Genomic DNA, 19,980 nt, shown 5'->3' with positions numbered 1-19,980 from the left:
CGGCACCTTTGACCGCAATTTCTGATGATTTTTCTAGATCACCTGTACCTTGAACAGAATGTGCCGTCGGCCTTCCTGAAATCCTCTATCAGCTCTAGTTTTGCTTACCAAAATTGTACATGCAAAATTTTGGCGTCAACAGCCCTAAATGTCTCTAATTCAGCAGCACTTATATATGGAGTTGATTGCTGCATGACGGCAATTGAATAGCAGCAACTTCTCCCTGCAGTTTGGCCATCTAGATGTTGCTATGGAATCATGCACGCTTCATGACATTCAATTTTTGATAATGATTTGTGTTACCCAACTCTTGATTTCATAATGTGTCTGAACCGTGGTCATGCAGTGAGCAACTGTCAAGACAATTTTGTTGAGCGATGCAGGAGCTTGATGCTCCAATAGAAATTAATCAGTATATGCATGTGTAGTCAAAATCATTATTTACTGATATGATGTATTTGAGAATACACCAGTGTGATCATGGTTTAACTTTTTTTACCATGCATGTATGTTGATATTAAAGCAGAAAAAATATTGATTTATACCAATAATGTTTGAATGGTTACTTCTCAGAAATATACCAACCTTTTTTTAGTGTGTAGGATGCCAATTCGATCTTAGAAATTTCACCGTTACTCATTGTGTCTTGTAGATATATTTCAGCGTAACTTATTACATATCTGAAAATCGAACGTTTTATGGAAAAGATGTCATAATTGTTTTTGTCAATGCATATGTTCCATTTTTTCATAAGCTGTACAGTTTTTGCATGGTCCAATCTTAAAATGTGATTGAACGTATTATAAACCAAAAAATAGCAAAAATGAAATTTATTATAAGGTATGCCCAATCAAATGCTAGGTACAAGAACTGTCCATGTCATTTATAATCTATTACCAGTAGGGCACTAAATTCCACACGGATATTAATTGTGTTTGGCCGCCTTCAATGGTTATAGACAATTCTTCGAATAGTAGAGATGGTTTGCTATCTATAACACAGTCGATGTCACCATAGATAGCATAATAGACAATGTGTATAATGGCCTAACTATAATATGCTCTTTATATACTGAAATTTTTGCCAGGAATACCTAGCCATCAACATATAGTCAAAAACACTAACATTTACAACTTTTGTAAATTTTCTCAGATAAGAAGCTATGCTTAAATGTTAAAATGATAGAAATAGTTGTATTTTTAGATTTATTTTGAATTTATAAACATGATCAGTTTCATTTTTTAAATGAAGTTACTACTCGAATCCTATAACCTAAGTACCTAGCTATTCAAATTATCCAATAGGACATTTGGTATTCAACGGAGTTGCTTTCTTATATTTGGATCCAATATCCCAAAGAATAGATCTCTAAATTTCCGTAGAAAAAACTATGCATCACTATCCGACCCTCTTTGGGCAGTCGGGTGGCCGGTTTGGAAATATCCACACCATTTGCACCCCAATCTTCATGCGAATCTAGGCATCTTTATAGGCTCCTCCATACTCAAAATGAGCATTGCCCAGCGTTGACAAACCTATGCTAGTATTTTCCTAGTATCTTCTCATTTGAAAGGAAAAGTAAAACTTCAGGTCAAAACAGATGTTGATAGGGGCCATTCTACAGAATGGAGTATGCAGTATATCCTGTCAAAACAAGCTGCCAGAATGCTCGAACTGTTCTCACGTTTTTGACAAATAAAATGTATATGAATGATGAATCTGAAAATACTGTACCTTGCTGAAGCAGCAACAAACCTGTAAAGCCGACCTATGCTTCTACTAGCTTAGACCCGAGTTTTCTTTATCCCTTTGTAATCTTTTGAAATATGCCACTATTCATAGATGAATTGTAGGATGCCAACCACATCATCTCACCAAATATGTGGTGAGACATGACATATCTAGTATGATAATTATCTAATCCTTGAAAACTGGCAAGCCCCATGCGCTAGGATTGAAATCCAGTAGTGAACTGAGAACTTGGTCGGCTTCTTTGTGATGTGAAACATCCAACCGTGCATCTGGGACCATCAATACATGCCTGCAAAAGGAAGAAAAAGTTAAGTCTGCCATCAAAAGGTTGAATATGCCTAACCCGAGATGAACACTTACATTCCAGCAGTTTTAGCTGCTGCCACACCCAATGGTGCATCTTCGAAAACCAAGCAATTACTGGGTCCTACATCACACTGACAAAGCCCACAATTTTACATCAGGGCAGAAAGACAATCACTTGGGTGTGGAAGAATTCAAGTATAATTGTTTCTACTCAGTTAGTTCAAATACCTCGAACCTCCTCATGGCAGCAAGAAAAATATCAGGAGATGGCTTGCCAGCCTTCACATCTGGATCATCCCCCGTGACAATATGATGCATCAGGGAAAATATTTCCTGGTGGTTTTGAGTCTTTAGTGCAAAGTGATGTTTATGGGTTCTGTAAGGCACGCCAAACAAAAGACCATTCATGGGATTCTAATTCCAATTCTTATGAAGTTGTTTGAGCACTTGGACAGCATACAAGACTAAAGCTAAACAGATCATAACATGTCAAGAAATAGTTACCCTGTTGCAACAGCTAGTGGTATTCCATTAGTATGTAGATGATGGATCAAGCGTAGGACACCTGCAAGAAACAACACTAATTAAGCAGCATACACAAACCATATGTAACCACGCAAAATTGGTAATGTAGCCGTCCCAGAGGGCAGAGGCAGAGAAGTTTGGGAGACTATCTTCCTCACCTGGCATGGCAACGCTGGTGGGCAAGAGCTCCTTGAGCATGGTCTCACGCTCCTCGAGGAACTCCTCCGGCGTGAGAAGACCGGTGAGGCCGCACTCCTCGAACAAGATGCGCGTGGACTCGGCCGTCGTCTTGCCCATCATCTTGGCCTTGACGGACCAGTCGAACACCATGCCGTACCTCGCCAGGATCTTCTCCTGCACCGCCGTGTAGAACCCCTCCGTGTCTGCGCGCGCCCGGCCGGACCAGAGAAAGAAACCATCATGAGATTGGGAGAAGAACACCAGCAAGGACCGACCCATCGGGTGGCCAAGAAACAGGGGAGCGGAAGCAAGCGGGAGAAGATACCGAGGAGGAGGCCGTCCATGTCGAAGATGACGTGCGAGATTGCGGCCCTAGGCGGCGCCGCCGCCGCGGGCGTCGCGTCGGCGGCGTCGGCGGATGGCATTGGCGCGCGCTGTGAGGCGGGAGAGATCTGAGTGGTGGTGGCTGTCGTGGGAATTGGGGAATCCCGTCTGGTTGCTGACTGGCGGATGGTCTGTTGCTGCGAATCTCCCACCCGCCGACGGCGACGCTTCAAATTGGGGTGACATCAGCAAGTTCTATGCTTGTCTGTGCGGGCCGAGATGGAGCAAGTCTGGGCTTGAGTTTTGGGATCGGACAGACAGCCATGGAAAGCCCAGTTTTGAGAACCGGATCAGGCCGAAAAACAAATGTACCGATCTGAAGAAACTAATGTACCTAAAAAAAATCTGAAGAAAATTAATTGATGCCCTCGAAAAAAGAGAAAATTAACTAAAAGAATAAGCACCCAGGAAACTCCATGATGATTTTCTTATAACAAGACCATGCATCCGCAAAATGCTCTATATACCAACCATAAAACGGAACCAATCATCAGAGGCACCGAATATAATGGATCCACTACATGCAGTATTGCAGTAGCCTTCCAGTGGACAACATTATATTGCGACACATAGTTTTCGAGGCTCGTCCACATTATTGTAGGTGCTTGTGGATCAGTAACAAATTTTCGTTTCTGGAACACGAGCATATCTAGTATCAGAATATGTTACAAAATTCTGAACATTTTTTTGAAATGGAAAAGTATCATTTATTCCTGTAATAACTTCAAAAAAGATATTAACATCCGCGCGGAGTCGATGCCTCGAACCCAGGTGGTCATTTTGCACCACAGTTAACCTAAGCATCTGAGTATGCAGTTTTTAGCAATTGACCCACTCGTGTTAGCAAGTAGCAACATAAAGGGATCATAAGTGAACTAAAAAGCACACAGATTTGTATAATTCTATTCAAATATTCTGTTTACGATCACAATTAAATAGAGCAGTATACTGGAGAAACAAATATTTCAATGTCTGTTGTGGTATTATTGGACAATGAATACACTGCACGAGTTGTTTATTATTTACCAACTTACTTGTATGCTGTTGTAAGGTGTTTTAAAATTTATTAGGGGATTGTGATTATTTGGAAAGATATGTATACTTCTGTATTATTGTGCTTTACTAACTGCTATTTACAGTGATCAAATAGCGACATTTGACATTTGCCTATCTTGTTATTTTGTTAATATTTCTAGATACCCCATGTTCCCACTCCTAAGAAGCCAATAGCGGAGAAACCATGTTCTAACAGAACTATTGGAGTTATTTGGGTACATAGGGGTCGTTAGGAGTATTGTTCTTCTACAATAATATTATTAATTGACTAAATTTAAATCTTACAACTATGGAGCCTATCATATATTCAACCAAGGTAGTGTATATTCTCGTGTTCTTTCAATGAGACGTAGAACTTGAGACTACATGAAAAAGAAAAAAGGAGGACAAGAAAAGTGCGAAGTCGGAAGATGAGATGTCAGTGTCTTCCTACATCTTAATTGAACAAGCACCTTTGAAAAAAAACTAATTTATCCTATGGTATATTTCTAGCATGGGTTGCACCATTACCTGTCAATATAAATAATTTTAGGAGTAGATAACGTCATCACTCGTTCCTAAAAATGATAATTTCACTACTACATAAATAATCTATAGAAGCGTATTTTTTTTATTTTAGGGGCAGACGAAAAGTTTGCCAGGTCCTGGTGTAGCTTCTGATCCACACCTAGCAATGCATTCTAGGGATGGATCGTGAGGTGAACCGTCCTTGAAATCGATTTCCTATGGCAGACGGTATCATCACCCAGCCTTTAAAATGAACATTTCCAAGGTCATACCGTGGGATGAACCACCTCTGTAAATGGAAATAATTTTTAGGAGCATGGTTCTGTTCCAACATGGTTTCTGGAAATGATTTCTATGTGTGGGTGTTGATATGGTCCTCCCCTGGAAATAGTCCCAGCAAACGATGTGGCCCGCCCCAACAAATAGTCCCGAGTAAATATATTCTTAACTTTTTCATATGGTTTTGTAGTAAGACAAATGGTATCAAAATTGTAGGACTCAACCAGATCTAACACTTTATAGTTGATAATTTTTTTGAGATCGTTTATTAGTTCAAACATCAATATAAGTGAATGTATGAGTATATGTGAATGTGGATGCAATATGTATTGTGATTGCAATGTTTTGATCATTTAAAAAAACACTCAATAATTTTGAAGTATATTATTTGAAATATAAAATATAACATATATGTCTATATATTGAAAAAAGGAAAATAAAAAATGTAGAAATAATTATAGAGGCAGATGATGGTGTCACTCACTTTTGGAAATAATTTCTAAGGATGGGTAATGGTATCACGCGCTCTTGAAAATGATTTCTAGGGGTAGATGTTGGCTCCAGGAAATAACATCTAGGGACAATTGATGGCATCACCCGCTCGGGTTGGGTGATGTTAATACAAAAGAATAACATATCTAATATAGTCAAAATTGACTTCGAGGTGTATTGGAGAATAAGGCACACGGGCTGGAGGTCGTGGGTTCGAGTCTTATAAACCGTATGAGGAAAATAAATTGCAGAATTATGTGAATGACTACATGGCTGCCTTCTAGGTATGTAAAAAAATTCATGTTTTTGAGTTGTTTTCTATTTGTTTAACATTCAAAATCTATTTTTATATATGGTCATTTATAGGGTGGGTGCGGTGTCTGCCTCTGAAAATCGATTTCCACGTGTGGGTTCGTACCCACCACACAACTACTTTACTTTTTTACTTTTGATTGTGAAAAGTAGGGATAGTTGGTGTGTCCGCTCTTTCGCATGTTATTCTGTTCGTCCCTGAAAATATATTTTGTATCGCCCCTCGACCCGTGCCTAGAAATTTCTACGGGCGGTCCATGTTTTTGTCTACCCGTAGAAATTGAGGTGATTTTCAGTTGTGGAGATCAGTCTTGGAAATTAACTTTTAGGGACGAATCGGATGCTACAGTGTGTGGAATCCAGAAAGGGCATATGAACCTTTTATCCGCTCCTACAAAGAAAACCAGACGCTTCTGGAAATCATTTTTTGTAGCAGTGCTTTTAGCGCATAATTAACGTGAACCGCCAATATGAGTCTCTACTTAGTAGCAATAGCACATGAATGCTGAAATATCGAATGATTTCATATTGTAGGCAGCGTATATCTGTATAATTGAATGCAATAAAAATTCGATATCCACACATTATCACGTGTAAAAGTTACACCCACCGAGCAATAATAAACATTGCATTGCATGCCATCCTTATATAGTGCCATTATAATTTTGAGTTCTTAGCTAGCGTTGCTTCTCCTTGGAGCCATCCGTTCAGATCTGTTTGCATGCCACACCACTGGGACCGGGAAAAATTAGCTGAAAGAAATACCCTCCTAGCTTATGCTGTAGAAATGGAAGGCTACAGGATATAGGTTACCATGTCCGAATACTGTCGGGCATCGTGCCACCGCCATGCTTCCGGCTGGGAACGCATTCGTGGTTCGACGTAGACGAATGACCTGGGAGAACGCAATAGGCTTGTTGCTTCATTCCAGTCATCATTTTTTCACGCACACCCCCCGCCCGTGAGGAACCTCAAGTCCCACTCTGTTTTTACAGAGCATTGCACTATGAGCAGAGTTCCACGTCAGCGCAGAAGATCCGGATAATCATGTTACACCGACTATTTGGTTATTATACGACAGCGCTGTTACCATGCAAATGGGAGGGACTCTAAGCTTACACTAGACATCCTAATTATTGCCTACTGTATAACAGCCGGGTCGAATCCTTTCAGGAAAAAAAAATAACAGCTGGGTCGACTAGATCCAGATGTAAAGGAAAGATTGATCTTTTTTAGAAAAAATAATTATTTCAGCTCTGCGACCATGCACAGTCAAGTTCTTATAGCAAGTATCAGCCTCAGACTTGATCACCACATTGAAGAAAAGATTGATGGAACGCCAGTTCGTATTTGTTGAATGTGTGAAGATTGCTAATTGTCAAAATCTCACTAATCTTGCCTCCTTTCAGGGAACTAGTACAATACAAGCCTGACGCTGATGAAGGCAGTCATGATGATCCGCAGATTCAGGGAGGAACTGAATAGCGGAGAAACCATATTGCAACTTGCAGAACCGCACAACTCTTTAATTTCCCGATACCCTGCGTTCCCACTCCTTGGATTCCACCACGGAGTATCTCTCTTCATCTACTATTCTAGCTGAATAGATCTGCAGATTAGACTAGAGTGTTAAGGCCCTGCAAATGCATGAACCTAGCTGCCGTGTCACTCGTATATATATGTTTGGGAACATGGAGGTCAGCACAAGCATTTGTTCTTCTACCATAACATTTAATCTACAGATCTGTAGCTTTGTATGCTCAGCTTTGAAGATTGTAGTAGAATTTTTCCTTTCCTTTCGACACTGGGCTAGCACACACAGAACTCCAGATTACTCTCTGGGATGACTCATCTATCCTAAATTCGAGACGCTTGCCTTCCTATTACTTTTTTTTAAAAAAAAAATAGGGTGGAGAGAGCCCTCGCCCCATTTGTAAGACTTAAATGTTGCTGCCAGCTAGAATCAGCTGCATTCCTATTTTTTGTAGCAGTCCTTGTTGGAAATTAATTAATCTTAAATTTTAACGCAGAATTAGATGAAATTAAACTGACCAGAGGTTGTAGATATCATTAGCTGCCTCTGTAGTCATAGATGAGTTGATATAGATGAAGTAGACGTGAATCTTCACCAAATTAGGAGCTATTTGCTCTCATTGATGAAGAACCTCGATCTGAAAGTTGATGAACAGCTTCCAGATGTAGTAGTCGGGCTTTCAACCCCTCCGGTGCCGTAATTGATCGGTGGTTTTACTAATCACGAGATTAGACTAACTAGGGATACACAAGTATAGCAACTAGGGGCCGGGGTCGCCTCCTAGTTGGTTACGTCAAATGTAACTGCAGATCACGGCGCGAAACTAGTTTGCATCTTATCTATTAACATCAGGTGGACTTTTTCTTTTTGCAAAGTTACAATCTTAGTTGTTATCCCGAGATGGAAAAAAATCAAACAGTCCTTTGATTCTGGCATGATGCGTTCCTTCTCCATTGTTGCTTAAGCGAGAGACATTTTAATGTTCGTGATGATGTATCAGCAAAGTAGGATTTTTACTCCAATAATAACATCTAAATAGTTGCGAGATGGAGGTCGATAGGAGCATCTGTTTCATCATGGCGCTTCTATCTAGAGCTATGGTGCTGTCACCACTCACCAGGTATATGAATCCTAGTTGGTAAGGTTGATTGTCGTATATCCCTCAAATTTGTATGAATTGGAAAGTTTTAACCTTGATAAGCTTGAAGCATTGACAATAAACTGTTGTTTTGGATGGCAGAAACCAAGATTGCTCCATCTTTGACTCCGCAGGAACATATCATTGTACTTTATCCCTTTTTCATAATTTTCACAACCCTGCGAGGAGGCTCAGTCCAACTCTGTTTATTTTTAGTATAGTATTGTATTGCTCCCTCACTGGGGTTAGACTTCAGTGATCTGAACAATCATGTGGCACCGACCGTTTGATTGATAGCGTGACAGTACCGACAGCTTCCACTGGACATCCTAATTATTACTTAGTGAAGAACAGCTGGGTTGGCGAGATCTAGACATATAGAAAAGATTGATAGAAGGCAAGCTCGTATTTGCTGACTGTGTGAAGATTGTTGCCAAAATAACACTGATCTTGGTTTCTTCGTATGTGACCACTGCATATGTAAAACATCGAAAATGGACTCCGTACGTGACCTTGGCGATGATTTTATGGTATTCTAATCCAGAACTCCGAGTTGGACTCGAATTTTGTATGTTGTGTGCCCCCAACTTGGTTTGTACGTCTTTGATGGTATTTTTCTTCTCTATACCTCTTCTTAATTGTTTCGTGGGCCTCTTCGTTGTTCTTTGTCAATAGTCGTATTCCTACATGTCAAGTCCACATCAAAATGCACATAGCTGTTAAAACTACTTGGACCTCTAGGTGTACATCTAGTGGGTGTTCTTTGATTGATAGTGAGTGAAAACGAGAGAGGGAGGGGGAGAGAGTGGCAGTACCTTCGGGCTTGGTCGGGGAGGTTGCCATGGTGGTGACAGCGGTGTCGTTGAGGCGGCAACAAGGTGGCCCAAGTGCACTGGGGTCGAGGGTGCAGAGGAGGCGGTGGTGTAGTCGACGACGACGGCAAGGCGAAGACGGCGGCGGCGCTTCCCGTCGCTTTAGTGCCCCTCTAGATCGGGTTCTAGGGTTTGTCGGTGGGGTTTTGGTGGGCTCGGTGAACCTAGCGTGCGTGCCCCCGGCCCCCACCTCTCCTTTTATATGGTGCTGCGTGACGAGGGCCCGCAACCATGAGCTGGTTGTGCGCCCCCGATCAGGACGCGAGATGGGGCTCGACTCGGTCATTGGATCGAGCCGATGGAGATCAAACTAACATTCCACCCCTTATCTCATCTTACAATTTAAACTTAGGATACTTAACTCAGCCCATTCCATTACAAATTAGTGTATAGAGAATGCCTTGTCATAACAGTTTGTACTATTAGATTAACAACCACTATACACCTTTCTGTTTTGAAACAGATTCTCAACTTGCCCTTACTGTCCAGGGATCATAGGCTTTCTCGTAAACCCGTGCCGGCTAAGTGTTCTCTGAACATATTGTCCGGTAAGCCTTTTGTAAGCGGATCCGCAAGCATTTCCTTTCTTCTTACATGCTCGAGACTAATAGTATGATTCTGTATTTTTTTCTTTCACAACATAAAACTTTATGTCAATGTGTTTGGCATAGCACCACTTGACTTATTGTTATAGGCATAAAACACTGCTCATTGTCGTAGTACATCTTGAGTGTTCTTTGAATGCTGTCGACCACTTTCAACTTGGGTACAAATTTCTTTAGCCATTTTGCCTGCACCATGGCCTCATAACATGCTACAAACTCGGCATACATCGTGGACGATGTTGTGATGGTTTGCTGGAGATTTTTCACGATATGGCTCTTCTTGCGAGAGTGAATACATAACCTGATGTGGACTTTCTATCATCTACATCCTCCGCAAAATTTGAATCTGAATACCCTTCTATCTCTATGGAATCAGATCGTCTGTACGTTAGCATGATGCCCTATGTGCCTTGGACATAGCGTAAAGCTTTCTTTACCATTCTTCAGTGTTCTATTCCTGGATTATCTTGATATCTGCCAACTATCCCAGTAACAAAAGCTCAGTTAGGGTATATTCGAGTAACAAAAGCTCAATCAGGATATGTACATACTTGAGCATACTGTAAGCTTCCGACAGCTGAAGCATATAGAACCGCTTTCATTTGATCGATCTCATATTGGTTCCAGGGATATTGAATTTCCCAAAACTATCGCCCTTGACTATAGGAGCAGGCGTAGACTAGAGTAATGTTACTTGATTTCTATCTCCCTCTGGTGGTTACTTCTTGTCCTCGGACGGTTGAGGTGCCAGGGCCAGGAGCTCTCACATCGACTAGTTTGGTGAAAGGTGTGTGTTAACCAGGAACCTGGAATGCTGGGACGGCATGTGTCTTGAAGATGTGGATAATGGAAATACTCTACTACTTGTTGCTGCTGCATAGGAAAACCCTAAGCCATTCCTTATTACTTTTATATACTAGTATATTCCACTTTAAAGCATGCACATTGTGGATGGTGATGTGGACCTGTCCCATTTCTTGGGGGAAGATCATTAGTTGCAGGTTTGACCTTGCAGCTCGAGATCAATCATGAAGATGCTATATCGGAAGGGTTGCATTGCTTCACTCAAGGTTGCCTATGGTGAAGGCTGGAGATGAGGACGTGACGCCCTAGCTACCACTTCGTAGGATTTCTACTTATCCTTTAGACTAAGGGGCTTGTATCATATTGTGTGCTGATACTACTAGATTTTTACCCTATCACCACGGAAAGCATTGCAACAACACTAATTTTGTTGCAATAGATAGGTGTTATTGCCACCTTTTTCAAATTTGGTCGCAATATGTCACCCATAATGCCACAAATAATGTTGCGTTGCAATTTGCGTATTTTTTGTTGCAATAACTGGGTGGTATTGCCATAGTTATGAGATTTGTTGCAACTTTTGGAAACTTTTACCACAAAAAAACTTGCGTTGCGATTTTAATAAATTTAGTTGCAATTAGTTGTTTTTATTGCCACCCGATATAGAATAGTTGCGGTAAGTGCCCGATATTGCTACAATTTAACTACGTTATTATAATCGCTATGTTCGTTGCAACAGCTTGGTCTATATTGCAATGGTTTTATTGAATGGTTGCGATAAGTAGTCTATATCGCCATGATATGTTTATGTAGTAATAATTTTGACGTCCGTTGCAAAAGATCGATCTATATTGCAATGAAAAAAGGATTGGTTGCAATTACTTTACATTATCTCCACGTATTTATGGTGTTGTAATAGAATTAAAGTGCGTTGCAAAAGATTGATCTATATTGAAATGAAAAATTGAATTGTTGCAATCAGGTGACAAAATTGCCACGAATTTGCTCCGTTGTCATAATGAATTAATTTTGTTGCAAAACATTGTGCTTTATTGCAATGTAAAATTAGTCGTTGATTCAAATAATGTTCATGCATGCTGGATTATATTTAAAAATTAAATAAAAAATCTTTGTAGGAGTTAGATTCGAAATCCAGACTTTTAGACCAATACCTTGTAGGAGTACCATCAGGCTATGTCCGATTTGATGTACAATGGAACTACGATTACCCTTTATACAAGACTAGTTTGTTTATATATACTTGCGAGCCCCTCATTCTCCATTGCCATGTCGACATCTCCTACTGCGCTGCCCTCCCCTGGTGTCGATGACGAAGATCTCTGCACCAACGATGGCGGTCATCCAACTTCACAAGTACAACAACTCGTTGATGTGCAGCCGGGGTTGTATAATCTTCCCCCCACTGGGTAACGTATCTTCCTCTTTGTCCTTCTTGTTCTATATTAGAACGCATCTACTTGCCAATGATTAGTCCCTCCTGTTAGTGCACCTAAGGGCTTACTAGTAATCAATCTTCCTGCTCAATCAATCTAGGGTTTTTCATTACTACAACTAGATTCATCTTGGTGCCCCCTAGTATTTTTTAATGGAATAAGAGGGGCACGCCTGTACTGCAAGCCCCCTAGTAATTAGATCCTTGTGTTCTGAATTATATCCATGTCCTTTGCGTGCATATTATTTTGGTAGATCCTTGACAGGTATATGTGTTACATACTACTGATCAAACCGAGTCTTAAAGATTTTAGTGAACCTTATAATATTGTGACATTAGCCAATCCATATATCTTGCACTATTGTGTTTGAGATGCTTGCGGATCGACAATATTTTGCATTTTTTGGGCTTCACAACTCAGCCAGCTAAGACAAAATATTCTAGTCAGCTTTATCTTAACTTGATGAAAAAGATCATGTTAATTAATTGACTCTTTTCTTTTAATATTTTTGTTAGGATGACTGGTGAGATGTGGACTCTAGCATTCCAGTGCAAGGGGGCACCTCGAGAAAAAGAATTCATCACAATCAATATTGATAGGGCTGATATCTCATTCTACAACTTGCTTTGTATGAAATCAAAGTTTGGGTACGCTGGTAGGGACTACTTATACTACAAGAAGCGATGTGGCAGCGACATAGCAAATCTTGAGGTGATTGATTATGAAGATCAAGCATTATCAATGATTGAAACAAATGAGAACGAGATGAAAGTCAGACTAGTACTATCAAGGGATGAACATAGAAGAGCGGCAGGTCACCATAACACCCCTGAAACGATCGAGGGATCAGCCTAATACTGATCAATCAGCTACAGATCCACCAATTGATGCATACAAGGTTTGGCTTCATAATCTGCAAAGCGATGAACCAGACATGTGTTAGTTAAAGTGTTGCACTCAACATAATAAATATAGCCAATTTTTTCATTATCCACTTCACTGATATATCCATGATGACTTGTAGAATTTCATGATGACTATAGGGACGAGACGATCAAAACATATAAGGAATGGTTGAGGCTGCAAGGAGATCTTCCAATAATTTGTAATTTACTTTCATCCACTGAAAATTCAGATATTCTCAACTTTGCTACTCTTACATACCTTGCTGATGGTTACCTCTGATGCAGTAACATTTTTGGAGCAGCATACGAATGATGAACAAGAAAGTCGTGATAGTAGCCCAACACCTCCAACAGACTTCCCATCCCATGCTAGGCGTCAAAAGCCTAAGCAAAATGGTGTGTTTTGCATCACAAAATTAATATTATTTGTTCATATCTGCACAATGTGTTCAATTAATTAAATATTCATGGTTTCCTTTCAGGAGCTTCTCAAGGTCCCAAGAAAGTTGGACGTGGTACCCTAAAAGGATTATCAGCTGCCCACAAGAGGATAAAGGGTGGCTCCCAGAAGCTGCAAATTGAATTTTTAGCAAGGCTCGGTGGTCCCATCGGTCCAAACACCTGCTCATTTGTGGATGAAGTGGTAATATTTACAAGGAAAAGGGCACCACTTATTGGAGTGAAAAGGTGGAAAGAATTAAAGTAAAATGTTAAAAATTCTATAGCATCTGATGTACTTGTAAGTACAATCAATCTTTATTTTGTAACCATCTAAACTTTGTAATTACCAAAGAGCTCATGTTTTCTTTGTGTTCTATCTTCCAACAGAAAAGGCGGGACCTACTAAATACTGAAAATGCAAAGGAAAAGATATGGGACATTGCCAAAGAACGGTACAAGGGATGGCGGTCAACACTCAGTTCTACATACAGAGCATACGATAGTTATTGTGATAGAATGGCAAACAAGCCTGAAGATATAGATATTGTTGAGTGGCACTACTTGATCTTGTATTTTGGAACTGAAGCATTCCAGGTTCTTTAGATATGGCTTTGTTTTCCCAATTGCACTTGCTAACTGTATTAGTTCACTGCCAATGCAATTCAATTTGTACTGACTTTTTTTGCAGAAAGTTAGCAGCCAGAACTCCAAAAACCGCAAAGAACAAAAGACAACGCATCTGATGGGATCCAAACCATTCTCACAATGTAGCTATGAGCAGGTAATAATATCATAAAATCATTTCTTCTTTTCTTCAATGATGAAAAATTCATATGATGCATTCTTGTCATCTTAGAGAGACGCAGAAACTGGAGAAGAGCCAAACCATATATCTCTTTGGATGAAAACTCACACGAAGAATGGTGAATGGTCAAACAGTGCATCTAAGGATGTCTATGTGAGTACTGATTTTTCAATACTCACTAAATGATTCAGAATCCTGTACTACAATACTTATCTGTATGTTAATACAATTTTCATACTACACTCAGTATCATGCTGCAGAAAAAATTGCAGAAAAAGAATGTGGCTCCGAAAGAGCCTTCCTTACACCAGAAGAGGAAGACATTGTTTTTTAGTCCACTTACAAGCAAAGCACAGGTTGCAAAACATCCAAAATTCATGGTTATGGATACATGGCAAAAGTTCCAACAAGGAGTCATCTGATGGTTGCTAAATTGGAAGAGCAAGCACGTGCTTCAGCTGCAGCTGAACAAAAAAATATTGAGGTCCAAGGAGAGGTAGAAAAGTTAAAAGAGAAAGTTGCAAATCTGGAAGCTGAAAGGGAAATGATCATTGAAGAAAGTAAGCGGCAGATTCAACAGGAGGAGGAGGAGAAGAGATAGGTATTTAAAGAAGCACTTAGAGAAGAACTTAGGCAAGAAATGCTTTCTATGCTAGCTGAACAGAAAAAAGAAGAATTGCAGCAGGTAATAACTTCCATATTTGCTAACATTCATGAACAATTTGTACATTGCATATGATTCTTAACTTTGATCCTTAATTTTTATATGCAGACTAACCCACACAGCATCCTCCACCCAGAAACGGCAAATGGGCTAGCAATCGGTGACAAAGGCCGCAACACTCGGGCATCTGCTGTTAACCGAAGCCTTTTCCAAACTAACAATACGAATACTTTTATTTCTCCACTACAATTGAGGGCTTCTGCTGCTAAAACTCGTTCACGGACAAGGAATGACTCGGTAACAGTACAAACAAGTTGGAAAAATCTTATTTGGACTTTATTTCTATCCATGTTAATCTTGTATGATATTATATATGCTTGCCTATTCACTTTAGACTCAAATATGATGTGGAATCTTGCACTCGTGTAGTTTTTTTGTTAGGATTGGAAAAGAAGTGAATACCATCTTATCAATTCTGCTTCGAAATTGTTTTACATGGATATATTGATCCTGATGCTCTGCTCTTCATGTGTTAATTATCTTGTTCTGTGGTAGAGTTCAATAATGTACACTGTCTTACTTTAGTTCAATCTCATTTCAACAGGAGGATAAAATCTGAGGTGGAGAGGTCTGACTTAGGACATGCGTGCTCAAATGAACCAAGAAAACAACATTAGAACCAACACAATTGAAGATATTGTTGAGTTTCCATAACATTCTTCTAGAATAGGGCCCCTGTTACCTGAATATACAAACATTTACATATGGATTATCACGTGCTACGATGATTCAGTGCTTACGCTTTTTCAAATGCTTTGAAAGCTTTATGGCATGCATATGATTCATTATTTTGTCAATGCAATAAATATTTTTATATAATATATTGCATTACCACCCATATTACAACGAAATCTTTAAGTGGCGTTAGAGTTTATTTCCACGGAATATTACCATTGCAATAATAGAGACATTTGCAACGATATATTTGCAAGGCAAACAGGGTTAGTGCAATACACTATTTTCCACGCAATAGAGCCAACCCCCATGAATTCTTATGCGTGGTAATATACCCAATTGCAACAAAATAATTATGAGGCAATATAACCAATTACAACGAAACAATTTGGAGGCAACATGTGCACAATTGCCACAAAATCTTTACGTGGCAATATAAACTTTTGCCACCAAATAATTATGTGGCAAATAAAAGAACTTGTTGCCACAATGTCTTATCGTAGCAGTAGAGTCTATTGCAACTAAATCTAATGTTGCAATACAACAATGATGGTCGTGGTAATAGAACCAATGGCCACGTTGTTGACCATTGCGAGAAATGGCTAATGCAACACATAAATAGGTGGCAATAAATAATATTGCCTCGACTTCGGTCATTGCAAAACCTACAATTGCAACGCATAAATCCGTGGCAAAACCTACTATTGCCTCGACTTCTGTCATTGCAAAATGTATCAAATGCAACGCATCATTGCGTGGCAAAAACCATATTTATTGCAACAAAATAAAAAAATGTGGCCCAAATTTTTAACCACGCAACTATTTGCAACGGCTGCCAACGACCATCATGTTGTGGCAATTGATACATATTGCCACGATTTGGCCTCTATTGCCACAATTTTCTAGCGTTGCAAAAGCCCAAATTTCTAGTAGTGCGAGTTGCTTCAGATGTAATTATTGAATATTGTACTCTGTTATCGTTATATAGAAATATTATTATGTTGGAATAAGTTCTGTACATGATAGTCGTTGATTCTTGTACATGATAGTTGTTGATTCTGGGATTATCATAAAGGTACAGGGAGTCGGATTCTCACTTCTGATAATCCAGTTCGTTTCATTAACCCAGTAGGAGTCAAACATCATACAAATCCCGTGTCAAACAACTCCTAACTCAAATTAGCCTGTCAAGACCGGTTTGACCGGTCCGACCTTGGTGTAGGTAATCCTGGAGCCATAACTTCCTCATCAAGACTCCAATTGTGCGTTCTATATATGCATTTCGATCGTCTCAACTAGATCTACACAATGGTGTAGTCTAATTGATAATTTGACAATGTTACTGACGGGTCCAGGGACCCGGGGTCCCCAGCGGGCCCACCTCTCGTTGACCAGTCCAAGGCGGCGCCTGGAACAAGCACCGTCCGTATAGGGCAACAACTTCATCTGGACCGTCTCGGCCCACAACCCCAACTGACAACTTAGTCAGGAATACCAGGGCCCGTATCTCGACTATGGGAACAGTCAGAGGCTAGATCCGTACCAAGGCGCCGACCGGGGGCTCCGATTGGGCTCCACCTTACTCATGGCCGCCTCCCCGACCGGCAGGCTGGTCGGGAGGCTAGGCCCAACTTACCAGCGGGCCCCAGGAGTAGGTACAAAAGGATAATGATGAGCCTTGGGGGCAACTTGTCATACACGGCCAACCACTCCACGAGGGTTATAGTCCCCTCTGCTGTGGCAGCAGGGCGTCACTATTCTACCTGCTTGTCCTCGCGAAAGGGACGGGGCGCAACGTCATTATGACATGGCGGACACATCTCCATCACGCCGGAGTGATAAGGTGTGGTGCCAGAGACGGGGCGTGACTGCCATGCCGTACCTATCGGCACGGGCTCGCCCCCTCAACCAACGGAGCATGACGCACATAGACAAGGTAAGACGCTTGCCCCACGACGCAGGACTTGAACGGTGGACGACGGAGGATTCCGACTGATAGAGTTGGCGGACCCGACTGACAGAGTCGACGACCCCGACCGATAGGGCTAGGAACTCTTTCTCCATCAACCTTTTTCTGCCCGTAGTTCCCCTATAAAAGCTGACCCCCCTTGGGCTATAAAAGGGAGGGTCAGCCGCCTAGGCAAAAGAGCGCGAGGGGAAGCGCCTGACGTTGAAGGATAAATTAAGCTGGCTTTGCAAGATAAACTGCAAAGATGGATACGAAGGTTAAGAAGATTGATTGGAAAGGGGGGAAAGAATTGTGTTTTTCATACAAAAAAAACTCAAGATGCTGATCATGTTATCTTGCACCGTGTTCTTGCTTCTAGGTTTTTTGGGCTTGCCTCAAAGAAACTATTGTTTTTTTAGCACTCAATTTCTTTTGCCATATAGTTTATGTTAACTTGGCATCCTACTAATTCCAAAATTTTGCACGCTATGAACAACGGCAAGGTCGTATCGAAACAATTGGCATGATTTTATTGAGAGATATAAACAGCAATTGAAATAGAACCAAGAGTGGGTCAAGTCACATATTTTACCACAGTGAAGCACTTGTCGAGACGACTGGAATGCGTATATGGACCACCTAATTTGGACGGCATGACCATACCATATTGAGCATGATTGTCGACGATAATTGATCTAATTATCATGGATGATGAGCTTTCTTTTGTTTATATACTACTGCCGTGATGACTAATTAACTGCACATTTTGGATTCATTGTCTTCTTTATCAGTGTATATAATTTGGCCCTATCCTAACAGTTTATTTCAAAACTAAAGTAACTGCACATTTTGCAAACGAAAGGAAATATACCATTTATTAATATTTATTATACCATTTTGCATCCATACTTATATATATATATAACGCTTAGGATGACCACGGTATGTATGATGCATGAACATAAATGAGAACCTTAATTATCCCCTCAACCACAAGGCACACTAGGTAGCCATGATTGCTGCTCCCTTCTTGCCCCGCTGCTCGCCTCAGTAGGCATGCCAGTGCACATGATATATTTAAGCTAGCTACGGATTGCTCTCTGTATATATGAATGGAAGGCACAAGGAAACAGCCTAGCACTTGTGACTTGTCCTTCACTCGTATGCGCCGCAAGGCTCGCTTGCAATGGTTACATCTTAATGGATATTTCATGTATGTATAGAACACAGGAGAGGACATAGTTGAAGGTATGATTATGGAGGACAAAGAGGACCAAGAAACGTATGATAGAGAGAGGTACATAGGAATAGAAGGCATCGGGAAAGGTTCTAGGACGATAACATAGGGTTGCCTTGCGGCGGCGTCCTTTCACACGGGGCAGCGCGTGGAGCTGTGGCGGGAGTGCAAGGCAGCGGTGTCAAGGATGCCTAGGTGTCACCGTGCAGGTGTAAAAAGTGGCAGAAGCAAGGCACCGCCGTGTGGACATATAGCTGTTGCAGGTTTCCTACTTCCAGTAAGCAGGAACACCTGCGATGATGCTGTGCTCGGCATTGGCGAGTCATGCATCATTTCTCTGGTGCCATGCTCCTCCGCGGTGACTTCTGGTTCTCTGGGATCTGCATTGGTGGCCGTTATGCTAAAAAAGTACTAGGCAAAAATGAAGATTATGTACTGTTTTTTCATATTACATATGACTGTGTTATGTACACAGAATATATACTACAATCTTGAACTGAAACTGACCACTCAAAATACAATGGTGTTGTCACTTGACAGCAATGGATTTTCAAGTCCAAAGTAAAAACGTTGCTAATCTAAGAGAAAGCAATACTAACAATCATGCCTGCAAAATCCAATGTAAAAGCGTTGCTAATCTAAGAGAACGGAATACTAACAATCATGCCTGCAAAACTAATGACATCGAGGATTCCCTATATATTCTTGATCCGCCACATGACATTCCAAAGATACACATGTACAAGTTTGATAAAAAGCTTACTTTTCCGGTGTATGCTTTGCAGAGAGATGGGAGGTAAGGTACAATCTGTGGCAACATCAAACATCGCAAAGGCACGTAGTCTCGTGGCAGCAGCGGTGGAAAATAGATGATTAAGTGCTTGAAGGGCATGTAGCGCAGGGGAAAGTAGCATAGCTGCTTAGATCTCGTCACCGGCGATGCTGATCGGCAACACAGCAGCGGTGGGGTGGAGGTGGATCCAAAGCCAACGCATGCATGGATGGCGAAAGCTAGGAAGATAGGGAGGGAGAAGAAAAAGCCTAT

The 19,980-nt window shown here is 40.8% G+C and overlaps 1 protein-coding gene across 1 annotated transcript; it reads right to left on the bottom strand.

The window, feature by feature from the left end:
- Positions 1–1,188: 1,188 nt before the first annotated feature.
- LOC112896194 ((DL)-glycerol-3-phosphatase 2-like) lies at positions 1,189–3,284 on the bottom strand. The gene is made up of 6 exons (XM_025964113.1): positions 3,089–3,284; positions 2,742–2,966; positions 2,563–2,623; positions 2,287–2,434; positions 2,113–2,189; positions 1,189–2,041 (listed from the first exon to the last, which is right to left on the bottom strand). Exons 1-6 carry the CDS (start codon positions 3,186–3,188, stop codon positions 1,918–1,920), a joined length of 735 nt encoding a protein of 244 aa, XP_025819898.1. The 5' UTR covers positions 3,189–3,284; the 3' UTR covers positions 1,189–1,917.
- Between the last annotated feature and the right edge of the window lie 16,696 nt (positions 3,285–19,980).

Source organism: Panicum hallii, chromosome 6 (assembly GCF_002211085.1).
Source record: "Panicum hallii strain FIL2 chromosome 6, PHallii_v3.1, whole genome shotgun sequence".
NCBI lineage: Eukaryota > Viridiplantae > Streptophyta > Magnoliopsida > Poales > Poaceae > Panicum > Panicum hallii.
The sequence above is the reverse complement of the archived record's forward strand: the minus strand, read 5'-3'. Positions and strand labels throughout refer to the sequence as shown.

Bases quoted from the DNA above. Each gene is read 5' to 3' on its own strand.
- LOC112896194 (XM_025964113.1), bottom strand. From the start codon at position 3,188: ATGCCATCCGCCGACGCCGCCGACGCGACGCCCGCGGCGGCGGCGCCG. The intron at 2,624-2,741 runs GTGAGGAAGATA...TGTTTCTTGCAG, and splicing joins CACCAGCGTTGCCATGCCAG to GTGTCCTACGCTTGATCCAT. The intron at 2,042-2,112 runs GTAAGTGTTCAT...TTCCTTTTGCAG, and splicing joins GCAGCTAAAACTGCTGGAAT to GCATGTATTGATGGTCCCAG.